The 14,389-nt window shown below is 40.0% G+C and overlaps 1 protein-coding gene across 1 annotated transcript in view; it reads right to left on the reverse strand.

Annotated features, from left to right (window-relative positions):
- Positions 1–223: 223 nt before the first annotated feature.
- chd6 (chromodomain helicase DNA binding protein 6) overlaps positions 224–14,389 on the reverse strand; it is a 34,398-nt gene continuing 20,232 nt past the window's right edge. Inside the window, 20 exon segments of the mRNA XM_043241323.1 lie at positions 224–2,888; positions 3,638–3,742; positions 3,824–3,967; positions 4,170–4,400; positions 4,958–5,434; positions 5,936–6,151; positions 6,343–6,482; positions 7,122–8,993; positions 9,078–9,286; positions 9,447–9,702; positions 10,190–10,238; positions 10,337–10,412; positions 10,493–10,622; positions 10,853–10,956; positions 11,068–11,157; positions 11,444–11,603; positions 12,494–12,693; positions 12,937–13,139; positions 13,402–13,512; positions 14,013–14,192. Of these exon segments, the coding sequence (XP_043097258.1) occupies positions 1,818–2,888; positions 3,638–3,742; positions 3,824–3,967; positions 4,170–4,400; positions 4,958–5,434; positions 5,936–6,151; positions 6,343–6,482; positions 7,122–8,993; positions 9,078–9,286; positions 9,447–9,702; positions 10,190–10,238; positions 10,337–10,412; positions 10,493–10,622; positions 10,853–10,956; positions 11,068–11,157; positions 11,444–11,603; positions 12,494–12,693; positions 12,937–13,139; positions 13,402–13,512; positions 14,013–14,192 (6,024 nt within the window). The 3' untranslated portion in view covers positions 224–1,817.

Consider the following 14,389-nt stretch of genomic DNA (forward strand, 5'->3'; position numbering starts at 1 on the left):
AACAAGACGGAACACAATTACAGGTAAACATTCACCAAAGACTGTGCAAAAAATGTTTTCACATCTGAAAACTGAAAAAGAAAACAAAAAAAACAAGGTGGAAAGGTGGACAATGAATACTCCCACAAAAGAGAGACCCTGTTGAGACGGGGAGAAAATGAGTTAAATTATCTCTGGTTATTGACTAGTGTATTTCAATTAAAAAAAAAAAAAACACTAGTGCTGATTTTCTTTTTTTCATTTTTTTTGAACATCCTCCCAATATGAAACATACTGCTGAGGAAAAATAACATTGTGTGCTTGTAAACAAAAGTAACAGCAATATACAGCTAGATAGATTTACATGTTTTCAAAAATCTTTGTAGGTTTTATTCTACAGTATTTTCAAATGCACCAGAGAAAATAAGAGCAACGTAACCCATGAGGAGAACGAGACGGTCTGACGTCTTTCTGTCAACCCCATCGACCTAAGGGCTTTAGCGAAGTAAAAAAAACAAAAAAAACAAAACAGGGATTTGCAAAGATATTTATGTCATATTTTGGGTGAAGGAATATTTCACCCAAAACGTAACTTTCCGGCACGATTTATTCACCCTCATGTTGTTTCAGACCTGTAAAAGATTGCTCCTCCCTACATAAAAGCTCAATGGGTTATCAAACCGTAATAATGTCAAAAATGCACTATAAATGTAGCTCAGATTAATTATGTTCCAAGTTATCTGAAGACACAAGGAAGCTTTGCATAAGGAAACATAGTAGTTTTAGTCAATTCTGAAGCTTGATGGAAATATTACGCTCCGCATTCATACAGGTTTGAATGACATGAGGGTGAATGTTGACAGAACTTTAACTTTAGGGTGAATTATCCTTTTAAATTCACTAAAAACACAGTTCTCTCATTTTACAAGCCTGTGTACCGAAACCAGTCTCATCTATGGCACTAACCCTTCACGCTTGAACTTGCAGCACCCCTAAGTATATTTAGCCACTTCTTTAATGATTAGTAGTATCCCAACGGGGGCATCTTATCAAAGCAACCATGTGGAAACGACATCAAAACCAACAAGAACAAAAAAAAAAAAAAAAAAAAAGTTAAATCAATCTCAGGATTGTTCTTTGCCATCAATTTCAAGCCTTGCTCTCTTTGAGTTTCCATTGCACTCACCATGTTGCACTCATGCCACCTATAGCTTTGTAAAGGATTTAGGTTAAAATCTTCACTAAAATGAATACATAGCAGCAAGCAACTAAGAACAAAATACTGTGATCCATCGAGACTGTATCAGATGCAGCTCTGCTGGTACTCTACCAGTGGGATGAGTGTTTTCTTTACATTATTCAGAGAAATGTTTTAAAACACAAATCTAGGTCTTATGCAACTATAAGAGCGTGATCCGAAACACCATTACGAAGTGAGACCGCCGTCTGTTTTTTTGCACAATACCAACATCCTACCGCTTTCTGAGAATCTGTGAAAGATGCTAGTGAATAACACCTAATCGGAAGGGGGGAAATGCTGGGGTCACTAATAGCGTTCTCCGTCAATAGACAGAATCGTCTGAATATCCATTCCCGTGATGCAAAAGGAACACGCTAACACCAATGACGATGTCCCTTTTTTAAGGATTCGCGACCTCTGAGTGTTTGCATGCTTCAAGTGTCTATATCTTTAGCACACACGCAGAAGGTAGAGTAGATGTCAGTGAAATTACAAGGGCAGATCTATAAACAATACATTGATAATCAAAGTCCTATACACAAACTTTTACCGACACGACACACACAAAAGTACTGCGGCCCAAACGTGAGGATGCATTCTAGTCTCCACCATCACAAGAGCCTTGAGCATTTGACTCAGTTTCTTCTCCCATCTCATCTTTGTCCTTTTCCCCAGTACTTTTATCCTCAGAAGGACCTCTTGTAGGGTCAGAAGGATCTTTGACCTGAGCTAAATCAAGATCAGGTCTGCCTTCTTCCATTCCGCCCTCTTTGCTCTTTTGTTCGGGTGTCTGTTCGTCTTTAACCCCCTTTGATTCCACACCATCTATATGCACACCAACGTTGCCGATTCCCTCCTCTGCTACTTCCTCCCTAATCTTCTTCCTCTTCCTCTTGGGGCTGCCCGTGCTGTCCGCCGCAGGCATAGCAGGCAGAGCCATTATACTGCCCGGTGGCAAGAACATATGCGGATACAACAGACTATGTGACATTCCCGGGATTAGAAAGGGGTTAAAGGTCAAATGGCTGCCGGTGCTTGTGATGCTACTACTACTGCTGCTGCTAGTGGCTGCAGCCGTAGACACCGAAGCAGACACTTTCTTGTCTTCCGCACCTTGCTTTGAGTCCTCCTTATTCCCGTTCTCCGTGCTCATCGGAGAGCTTGCGTTTTCACGCTGAGGTGCAGAATCCGAACTATCCGCCGGGCTGGAGGTTGAGGTCACGGTTGCGGAGTTCGACGAAGTCACACTCGCTGAAGTGGAGGATGCAGTTGCAGTGGATGTCGCTGTGGACAGCGGTTGATTTATCATCCCACTCATGTGAGCGCTGTACATGGGCGGCTGCACGGCCGCCATGCTGTGGAGCATCATGGGCAGCATGCTGAGTCCATTCTTGGCATCCTCTCCTGACGGTACAGCAGTGGCAAAACCGTGAGGAAAGCCCATGATACCGGTTAGAGGGATGCCAGGGACATTGCGGAGATTGGGTAAGCTAACCAGATCCATGCTGCCAATGAGGCCGCCGTTCATGAAGAGCGGACCCATGCCAGCTGCGAGTTCGGGGGCTTTGGGCATCTCACTGCGGGGTCGTCTGCCTCTTCTTCGCGGACCAGGATCCCGACACACAGGTCCAGAGAGGATACGTGTGAATTTACCCTCCGGTAGAAAACCCTGGGATAGTGCGATACAAAAATTGTTGGTTTACAAAGGAAAATATTCATTTAGCATCAATGAAAGTCAAAGAGTATTAAGTCAAAAGATTATTCGTTTAGAGGAGGAAAAATAGCATATATATGTACACACATATACATATATTAGGGATGCACTAAAATGGAAATTTTAAAAAGCCGAATAATGAACACCCCCCTCTATATTTTGCTTCGTCTAACACTAAACATACTATACTTTTAACAATACCTATAACCATACCAACAAAGCACAATTTAACTTGAAATAAATAAGCTAGGGAAAGTATTTCTGACACTTTTAAATGCCTTTACATTGTTTGCTGCATTACAGCCTGCTTATATTCAATCACATCATGTCATTGTCCGATATATTTGCAGAATTGTAAAACTCATAAACTTGAGTTGAATTTCAATGGAATGGATTTCAGTGAACCACTGACATTCAAGCATTTTATTTTTAAATATGAAAAATTTGTATAATTATTTAAACATAAGAGTAACTACCTACCACAATAATAAATTAATACACAATTAAATATTATAAATCTAACTATAGTATAGATTATTATACAATGTTGAAGTAAAAAAATGTTAGTCATCTAGCAGATGTTTTCTCTAAGCATATTAGCATATGTTCAGTTTACTACACATTCACAAATGTTTTCACTGAAATAATCTCTGCTCCGCTTCCTGCAGTTTCCAGTCTCTTTCTAGAGAGAATATATGACTCACCGAGTGCTTCACCACATCCGCCCAATCAGGAGCCACAGAGTATTCTGAGTTTGCATCCAGCCATCGGGAGAGCTCTTTAATTGCTGGAGCCATAGCGCCTCCAAGCTGTAACCAGAGGAATTGTTGCATTAAATATATATTAAATGAACGAAAGTATATAGGAGCATGTTTGCATGTTTTTCTTACCCTGCGGCCTGTGTTTCTGTGCACTACTGGGACTCTCTCTTCCCCGGTTAGAGAGTTGACGTCAAGCTTCGATGGGTCTTTGCAGCGATGCCGTCTCTGTTTTGGACGCTCCAGGAAACTGTGCAATATGTTTGCATTCTGAGACTAAGAAAGATGTGCAAAATAAATTAGGTTTAAGTAATGCATTTTACTTCAAATACATTATTTGTACCCATGCTTATTACATTTCTTTTAATTGCTATACATTAAAGATGTACATTTAAAATCACTGAAGTATTTTTCTAAATGGAAATATAACCTTGTTTATAATTTTCAAAAGAAAAGTCACAGCTCTATTCAAATTTACCGGAAAAGCAGAAAGCTCCATGTTGTAGTTGGGGTTTTGTCGGAGCCATTCCAATAAGCCTTTATTGGCTGTTTCCCTGTCAATGCTCACATTCAGGGTCTCTGAGGCTGAAGGAGGCGCTGGAGAGGAAGCTGAAGGCTGAGAAGGAAGTGTCGTTGGGGTGGCTGGAGGGCCTTCTGACTGGGACGATGTGGAGGACACAACAGGGTGGCTGATACTCTCGGACCCGCTCTGTGGAGAATATGAAGATAAACAACGCTTGCCAGTTATATTGGTTTATTAATATTATTTTTTTTATTTTAGTGCCATATCAGCTTCAAAGACGACTTTTGTGGCAAGATTCAAGTTTGAAAAAAAAAAAAATAAAATAATAATAATATATATAAAAAATAATAATAATAAAAAAGCTTCTTTCAACATCACAAGAGAGACTATATAATATTTATCATATTAATATTTAAAATATTGTCCTGATAAATCTTTTTAAAAACATCAAAAAAAGTACCCCAAAAAAATAACATCAAAAAAGTACCCCATACCACTTCTCATGAAGTCTTTAATCTTTCATGGTGCTTTTTTTTTTTCCATTGAACTTGGCGGGATAAAATCTCACTTTCAACTTTTTTTTTGTTTTTACAACGTACTTTATACAGAAAAGAAGAGTAGATTCGCCAAGCATCCCCTTTTATGTTTTACAAACAAACAGTCAATGCTAGAATCACATGGGGCAATTTTTTATCTTCAGCTGTCCTACTATATCCACTTTAATGGCATTCGTTTCCACAAACCTGTTGTTCAGGCAAGTTCACACTTCGCCCCTTTATAAAGCTGAGATCAGGAGTGTCCACATTTCTTCTTCGTCCTCTCCTCCGTCTCAACATTGAATCATCACGACGAAGACCGCCATTGACAATTTGCCCCGTGACAGGGTGAATCAGGCCAGCCTGCAAAATGCCAGCCATATCCAATCCCAGCGAGCCTTGTATGGAGCCTATCCCGGTGATTTTATGGGACGCTGACTGGACAGTGTGGCTCATCTGACCGATTGGCCCACTGTCTCCACCAACTGTTAGCTCTGTTGGTTTGGAGAGGTCAATAGCGGCATCCTGCCAGCCATTAAGGAGGAGAGCATTAGCACGATGAGGCACGCCAACCTGGATCTTTTCTCCAAGATGGCTTGGTTTGGCAAGGACTTCCGCCTCAAATTCAAACCCACGTCTCGGACGTTTGAGGTCAGGGAGAAATGCTGGGGCCACTAATCGCTCCTGTTGGGACAAGAGTTGTACATCAAATCGATAAAACTAGGATATCTTCATGTTTGAATTAAATCTAAAACATTTTGTGACCAATTTTGCAACAAACTAAAGAAGAAAAATGTAATGTAATGTTGTTAAGTAAACAAAAAGCATGGTTTTACAAAAACTATAGTTTTGATCTGTTTAACTATGTGAATGATATTCAATGCCAGTTGATAAACAAATGCAATCTTGGTATTTTACCATATTAGACATTAGATGATATTTACATTTGAAAGATGTATTAAAACAATTCATTTTAATCGTTTTTTTTTGGCCAAAGGAACCACAATGTAGACACTTCAAGACACTCATTAAATATGACTTTTAGGACTCCGAAACTTTGAGAATTCACCACATTTGTTTCTAGATATTTTCAAAACCCGATTTAAAATTAGGATATTTCAGTATTTAGGTATTGGCAGACACCTTAACAAAACCTCCTGCTTGATGATGAGATCTCACACCTACCTTTGGTAAGTGGGGTACTGTGTGTGAGAGGTTAAAGTTAAGGCTCTGAGATATAGGCATTCTGGTAGGCAGAAATCCTGCCCTCTGGTGGGCACTGCTGGGCACGCAGGTGTTAGCCAATGAGGTGGGAGACTCATATTGTTGACTGGAGGAAGGCCACTTCCCCTTTAAGATGGTGTGGCAGATACTGTCAATACGGTTGATAATCACTCTGTCCTGTAGGGAGCAAAAATACAAAAAAGGGTATGAAATGGGTCTCACTGCAGAAACAGGTGACTGATACATGTCTAGATGTATACTATGGGCTAACACCAGCCTGCCTTATTTAATACTCAGAAGACTTTCACATTTTCAGCAAAATGTTCCAAATAATCAGTACATTTTCAGTAAAACCAACATGACAATACCTTAGGCCACTCTGAGAAGGAGAAGAGTGCTTTCTCTTGTAGAAGCTGAGCAATGGTTGGTTCCCTTATTTCATGAACACTGTCTGCCATCTCACACATGGGCAATGCAAAGCGTGGTCCATCAACATCTCCCAATAATGCTAAAAAACAGACAATCACTATTCAAACCATGCTGGGACAGAAAGAGACAGATTTTATTTTTTTAACATAGTGAGAAAGCAATCCTTTACCAGCACATAATTTGCCTAAACAAGATGGGCAGTGCTGAAAATATTAAGTGATTCCATCAAACAAATCTGACTATTGTTTGTCAACAATTAGAAATAACAGATTGTTCAACAAAGTGTTGAATTATTTAATTGCAGGTGGTAATGCAACCACAACATCAATAATTAAACGTTCAGGAGTCTTTTATCATTGTCTTTTCCTTCTAAAATATTTTTGGACCTAAAATAGATGTGTACATACCAATAAAGGGAGCCTAAAAGAGGCAAAGTTAATTTGCTGGACTCCTAACCTGTTCAAGTGATCCAGCTTGCTAGCTTTGTTCAGAAATGAAGGACAGCTGTCTAACAAGCTACAAACACCAACTAGCTAGACTAGCTTACATCAGCTAAGTCTGCTGAGATGCTTTTCTCCAACAGGGTAAACAGCCCAAACTGCCATTACTAGTTTTGTAAAGAATTAAATGAAATATTAAGAAACTCAACAGACCTGGAACTACTACATATGACTAACAGAATCAGAAACAAACATAAAAGATTTTACAGCCACAGTACCTGGTGCCTTTGCACCTTCATCTTTTATCTTGTCCTTTACTTCCAAAACTTCAGTCTGCTCAAGGTGAGGGGTCTGTGTAGTGCTATCTGGCTCAGGCTTTACATCTGACACCACTGGATCCACGAGAAACTCTTGTTTTGGAACTACATCAAGGCCCGGGGATACAGAGGTATCAGGTAAGGTAGTTGGAGATGATGGGAGTGAAGAAGGCATAGGGTAATCTGTTGAAAGAGTAGTGTTAGTTAGATTGCAGTCTTCTATTGGCTCTGGCGGTTCTTTGCAGGTTTCTTCCACCAACTGCTGCTCTGCTGTGTCTTGCTGAAACCCTTCGCATGGTTCCTGTAGGGTCTCATCACAAGTTAAATCATAAGACTCCTCTAAAGGCACTTTTTCTGGCTCTGTTAGAGGCTTTTCATAAGGTTCTTCCAAGGCCACTTCACAAGGATCTTTCATATCTCTATTGGAGTCGCCAAATTGCACCTGGCAGTCCTCTTTCTGAGATTCCTCGAGGCAGTTGTCCCTTGGAGAGTCTATTGAAGGCATCTTGTCAATCTCATCTTGAGTATCCTTTGTCTTCGGACTGTCTGGAGAAAGGTCTTCTTTCTCAAAATGAAACGATACACTTTCAGCTCCTTCTTCTGGACTGGGAACCCCATGTGTGATGTTGGAATCGCTGAGCTTGTCCTCTTGCTCCTCACTAATGGGATCTGTCTGATCAAGACTCACATCCGGGAGTCCAAGAGGCGGTGGTGGAACATATTCTGGAAGACTGGCTGACAGATCTGTCTGATCCACAGAAGTCTCTCCAACATTAAGGTCTTTGAACAACATGAAGCTCGGTGCCAGTGGTTCGACTGGGTTGCTTTGAGAGTCTGAACTAGGCATGCTCAAACAGTCTGTGAGCGTTTCATCACCCTCCCGTCCATCCTCTGGTTGAGGAGCATCGAGAAAGCTGGGTTCTAAAGTTGGAGCTCCTAAGATGGGATCAGTCTCGTTGAACATGTCAGAGGTTTCAGTATGGTCCGAGCTTTCCCAAGGAGTTTGAAGCTCATCTAGCTCCACAGAAGGAGCCATTAATCCAGTCTCCTCCGAGGATCCTTGCTCTCCCACCAGAACATCACTGCGAAGTTTCCCAGCTATCGAGTCTGCCATGTCTCCTTGAGACCCATTTAACTCCCCTTGCACACCATACGAATTTAGCATATTCTGCCCACCGGTTGCAGAATTAAAGGGGAATCCATTGAAGGCCTCTTTACCAGATTTGCCATGTAGTGTGTCTGATGTCAAGCCTTCATGTTGCAAAGACCCCAATTCCAGAGAGTCATCCAATGGAGGACAATCCAAAAATCCTTCCCTGTTTCCTGTACCTATCCCTAGGGAACTTCCAGACTCAGATGCTACCACTTCTGTTGACTGGTGATGCCCATGAGTGTGGACGAGTTGTGTTTGTGTGTGGTGTGAAGGTGTGGGGTGATAATCTGGAGGTTGTGGGGACTGACAATGCCCAAGGTTGGCATCATATAAGCAGCAATGGTGGTGGGGCAAGCCTGGGACTGGGTATCTGTGGTTTTCTTTGTGAACATAGTTCCGGTGGGCCTCAAGGAAGGATAATTGGGGGTCATTGAGGATGTAGAAATCAGTTCGACTCAAGCCATGTTTAGCGACCCCAATGAGAAGATCACGGTCATGTTTGCCACACTCCCACCAGACAGGCAAATACAAGCTAGGGCGACAAAGCTGCAGTCGAGCTCCCAGGAGTGGGTGGCGCAATACTTGCTCACGGACCTTTCTCAGAAGCTCAATACGGTATAATGTTCGGGCAGCTCGCTCTTCTGTAATAGGCTCCACAAACAGTGAAGGATCCACATTACCTACATGAGACAAGAAGTTGTTTACATTATGATAGATTTAGCTTCTATTAATCTTCCCATCAAACTATTAGTTATCTACTATACCTTCATCTTTTCTGGGCGGAAGTCTACATGCAGTTCGACACATTGAAACAAAACTGTGGAAATATCTCTCTAAGCTTTCATCCGTCTTCCTCTCTAATCGAGCAAGGGCACGGAACTGGTTCCAGTCAAAAGTCTTCTTATCTGGATCATACACTACTCCAAACGAAGACACTGTACGATAGAAGTCAGCCTGCTCTCGACGTGTCCATCTGTGTCAAGAGAGATGTTTTAAAAAATAATCGTTTTCAGCACAATGCCAATGCAGAATCAAAATATTATTCAATGTTCATTCGATGTTTTTTACTTCCTAAGGATTTTGTCTTTGATTTCATCTTGAGAAAATAACTGTAAACAATAAAACTCACTCACCTTCGCTGCCACTCCAAAAAGAGTGGGTCAGGCTCAGTAGTGCAGTGCCTAAACTCTCCTATTTGCCAGGCCACAGGTGCAATTCCCTCGTGTAAGAGGAAATCATGACGAAGCGGCTCACGCCGTGTATAACGCTGATAGGCAGTAATGAGGCGCCGCAGGCGTGCTGTAAGAGCCGAACCTGCCGGCCACTGTATTCGTCCCTGCTCCATCACTTCTGCAACAAGGTCGCCTGCGAGAGATCCTATAAAGCCTCCTTCAAAAGAAATGATACTTTAGACTCAACCTAAAGTATGTTCATATTAAGGGGTGGTCATCTTAGGATTTGTGTCACATTTATTTGGATGCCAAAGCAACAGCATGCAATATGACAACTTTTAAATAACTTTATGAAAGTTCAGCTTTAGACAACTCTATCAAGCGATTTTTTTATAGAATCAAATAGCATAATTATAGCATAAAAATAGTGTAGACTAGTAAATTTCCTTAATTTATCCAGCACAGGTAGGCATGTTAGAAAGCCTGTTTTTTTTAAAGTCACAGGGAAATTGACTGGGTGGTATATTTTTACATTTTATTATTAAGTATAATTCAGAGTTCGTCTTAATTATACTTAATAACAAAAAAGCATATCTAAAAAATAATGACACAAACCTCCCAAATAATATTTCATGGTCTATTGTGACCATCTTTTCACAGTATTTACTGGTAAGTAAGTAAATGGATAAGGAAGGTTTCAATACCTGTCATTGTACTGTCATTTTTCCCAGTTTCCTCTGACATGGGTTCCTCCTTTATAAAAGAAAACTTTACTTAAATAAACAGTCTGAGCATCTGGTTAAAATTCTTGGCAATATTCACCTGACACTTCTTTGACTTCCTATTATTACCTTGATCTCTACTTTCTCTTCTAATTCCTCAGACTTAATATCATTCTCCTCTTTGATTTCATCACTCTTGCTGATACTGCAAAAGAAGAAACGTGTTTATGGGTGTTAGAGCAAAGTGTTGCAACTGTTATATCTCTGCTGCTCAAAGCATATTACCTATCAGTTGCATCTAAGGCAGTTTCTGCTCCACTTTGTTCTACCGTCAATGCAGTGACATCAGGCATACCAACTCGCTCCAGGAAACACAGAGCAGGGTCTGCACGCATGGCGTTATACCTTTCATACCCTGAATGGGACACAAAGAGAAGTTAATGCACATAATGAAAGCAAGAGGAAGTTAATATGAACCATACGGAGCATATCAAAATTTGCTAAATGCGTTCAAATGCATCACATCTCTGCTAAAAAGTAAAAAATGTACTTGTGTCTGCACGGATTTCCATTGCGCAATCACAAGAATTGCATCATAGAACTGGCTGTGACTGTTGCACACATTCTTCTTTGATTAGGTCTCACCGTGTTTGTGAACTCCAATAAGCAGTGATTTATCCGCTTCAGCATCCCACCATATAGTAGGTATCTCAATATAGTCAATATCAGGGAGGGTTACCTCAAGCTTACTGTAGAAAACAGAAATCCTTACATATTAAGCCACTCTACAATGATAGCAGTTTGATACAGAATTCATGGAGCATGCAGGAAGTCAAGATCATTTGTGGGCCATGTAATACCTAGCTGGGATCCCTTCAAGAGCCTGATTAGCAGCTTCCCCCAGCACTTCAACCTTCAAATAGTACAGCATCCGCACCCTCAGAAGCACCCTGTTTATGACGAGATACAAGATGATTACACATTTAAAACCTTTTCATGTTATTATGATAGGCAATGTATCAATGTATCAATTACAACATGTCTGATTTCATAATATTTGAATGAAATTACAAATATTGTTTTATGACAGGTAGGACGTATTAATATTTTAATAGTGCAAAATATTTTAATTTTGCACTATGTAGTATATTAAAAAAAGTGCAAAAAAAAGTGCAAAATGTACAAAATGTACTAAGCAAATGCATACTTGTGTTGCGTAATATCCACAAGTCTTACTTGTTGCAGTGTTGTTTGAGGTGTTTCTTGTAGCTGTCATCCTGAAGCACAACCTCTGGGTTACAGTGGACCAGCCAGTCTGCATTTTTTAGCTCAGGGGGACTCAACTGGTTCTTCAGTTTCTTGCCTTTACGACCCCGTGGGACAGGAGCAGACAGACCTGGACAGGTGAAGACAAGTGTCTCATGTTTTTAAATGAATATTTTACAGTTATATAAGGAGCAGTCATTGCATTGTTAAAATTGAACTAGGGATGCTTATGATTAATTACCATTCAAATAATGGTAATTAATAATTTCTTGTTTAATTTTAGCACAAATATTTTAGTTTATTCGCACAGTAAAAACATTTTGCTGTAACTTTTTTTTAAAAGAAAAAAAAAATTGTCCATTTACTTATGTATACATACATTTAACTAACTTATGTATAAAATACATTAACATTGCTCTATCCTCATGTCTATTCTCTTCTAGTTTATGCTACGAATGCAGCTTATGTCATACATCAAGACAGAGGTCAGCCCCCGAATACTTTTTAGAAATCATGTGTTACATAAATCACCCCAGAGGTGTATATGTTAATTTCACTACAGATATATCTTAATTATGGAGCTTCAAAAAAGGGCTAATAGCCACCAGCATTACCAAGCTTGGAGGAGCCATATCCAAAAGTGGGGGTGAGTAAAACATGGGTAATTTTTGGGCGAATTACACCTTTAAACACTTAAACTAAAACTGATAACCTGAAACTAAACTGACCTTCAATTTAATAATTATTTGAATTGGTGGCAAACAAATTAATAAGTAAACAATTAACTCATTACATTAAATTAAATATAAAAATAATAATAATAATGTTATTATTACGTAATAAAAAATTAAAATGTAACAAAAATCCTTTTTGGTGACCTGCACAAGCATAGTTATGGTAATGGATTTATTGTTTTATTTAAACGATAAAAATTCTTGACCAAAGTCATGTCAAAAAGAATGAATGAATGCACTTGCAAAACAAAAAATAACTGACGATGTGAACAAAAACGCTAAAAACCTGAGTGGTTTTGTAGTGCTTGATTGTGTCCGTCTTTAGTAGGTGTGATCAGATCCCAGATGAAGCTCTTAATTTTATCGTCTCCCTTATAATGGCGAACACAGTAGACCAGAAGAGCCCTGCACAGCACCTCCATGTCTCTCTCCGTCAGGTGCCATTTAAAGCGCCCATGATTGAGAATATCCTTCCAGCGACCCCACCTGCACACACAGCAAACATTTCATTGCTCTGAGATGTATAACCCACATACTTAACTTATGGCTCCAATATTTACACCATCTGCTTGATTTGCAAATATAATAGCAGAAAATGGCCTTCGATGATTTCCTTTACGTTTTGTACCCTTGTCTGGAAACAGTCACTTCATTAACACCCTGTTGTAGGGCAACAGAAGGTGACCCAGAAGGAATGAGTGGGCAGCTGAAAGCAAATGAAGCACTGACCCGAAAATGAGAAGGTTTTTCTCCACTCTGAAGCACTCCGCTCGGAGGTATCGTCTGTTGCGATCGCTGAGACGTCTTGTGCGACAGGGCCGTTCCTCTGAGTCACTGTCCAGTTCAGAGAACTCCATGAGTTCATCGTCCTCAAATGAATTATAGTGACGCGTCTGCTTCCGTACGCGAGGGGTGTCGATCACCAGACTCTCCTGGCAGAGACAAAGACATGAGTGAGAAAGTGTTGTAGTCTCAATATTTTACTCTTTAAATGTCACCAATATGCAAACAGTCTAGAATGTGCCCATTAAAAATCACACATTAAAGCAACCCATCTGTTTTGTCTCTGCTGATATTCAAATGACCCCTGTTCTCTCCCCAGTCTATGCGCTGATTCTCTTGCATTACACCATCTGAGTCATGGTGAGCTCATATATGCAAAGCTTTGGCTTTTAAAACAATCACGATTTTTACCTTTTCTGCCTTGGAGTCAATTTCCAGTTCTGCAATTTTGGCCCACTTCTGCCAGAAGTTTGGATCATCCAAAGAAATGTCTGTACGGTTCCCTGAAGACACAAAGCTAGCCTGGAAATGGTAAAAGTAAAGGATTATGAGCATTTTATCAACATACAAATCACGCTAAAGCCAGTGTTTTACTGATACAAGACATGCTTATGCATCAATGCTTATGTTCAATCCCATGACTTTTGCACTCATCCGCTGTATTTATGAGCTGAATATAACAACATGAACATATATGGCAAGTAAAACATCAGTGGCAATTGGATTTAATCCATACCAGGTCTCAGAAAACATTTTTACTAATCTCAGGTTACCACAAAGGGTGGGTGTCGTTCTTTTTAAAAAGAAATTCATATTTGTTCAGCAAGCACGCATTACAATTATCACAGGTGATAAAGATTTTCCCCCCGTTTCACAGACAAGGCTTAAACCTAGTCCTGGACTAAAATCTGAGCCATTTTAACTAAAAAAACTTGCACAGACTAATCTTAAAACATTGTAGTGCATTTTCTTTTATCTTTTTAAAGCACGTTTATACAAACCCCCCACCCCACACAATATACCTTGGCAAAAGTTGACCCCTTCCCCTCAGACTGGATTGTGATGGTCTGTGTACGTCTCTGAAGGATTTGATCAATGTCCTCCTCACAAAATTTAGAGCCCTCATCTTCCTCATCCATAAGTGCCCCGTACGCTCCCTTCCTGAGAAGATCTTCCACCTCCATCTTAGACAGCTGCTGAACCTAAAAGAGGAAGTCCAGTAATTAGACCGTAACGACCTAATCATTGTAAAGTTCTACAGAGTTAAAACAACATGTAGTTAAATAAATAATAACAGTTTGTCTTTTTAGGTGAACTATCTTTTTAAGACCTAAAAGTAGTATGCCACGATTTCACCTTTGGCTGATGCATTTCTTAATTCATTACTGGAATACATATT

The sequence above is a fragment of the Puntigrus tetrazona genome, chromosome 6, assembly GCF_018831695.1.
Source record: "Puntigrus tetrazona isolate hp1 chromosome 6, ASM1883169v1, whole genome shotgun sequence".
NCBI lineage: Eukaryota > Metazoa > Chordata > Actinopteri > Cypriniformes > Cyprinidae > Puntigrus > Puntigrus tetrazona.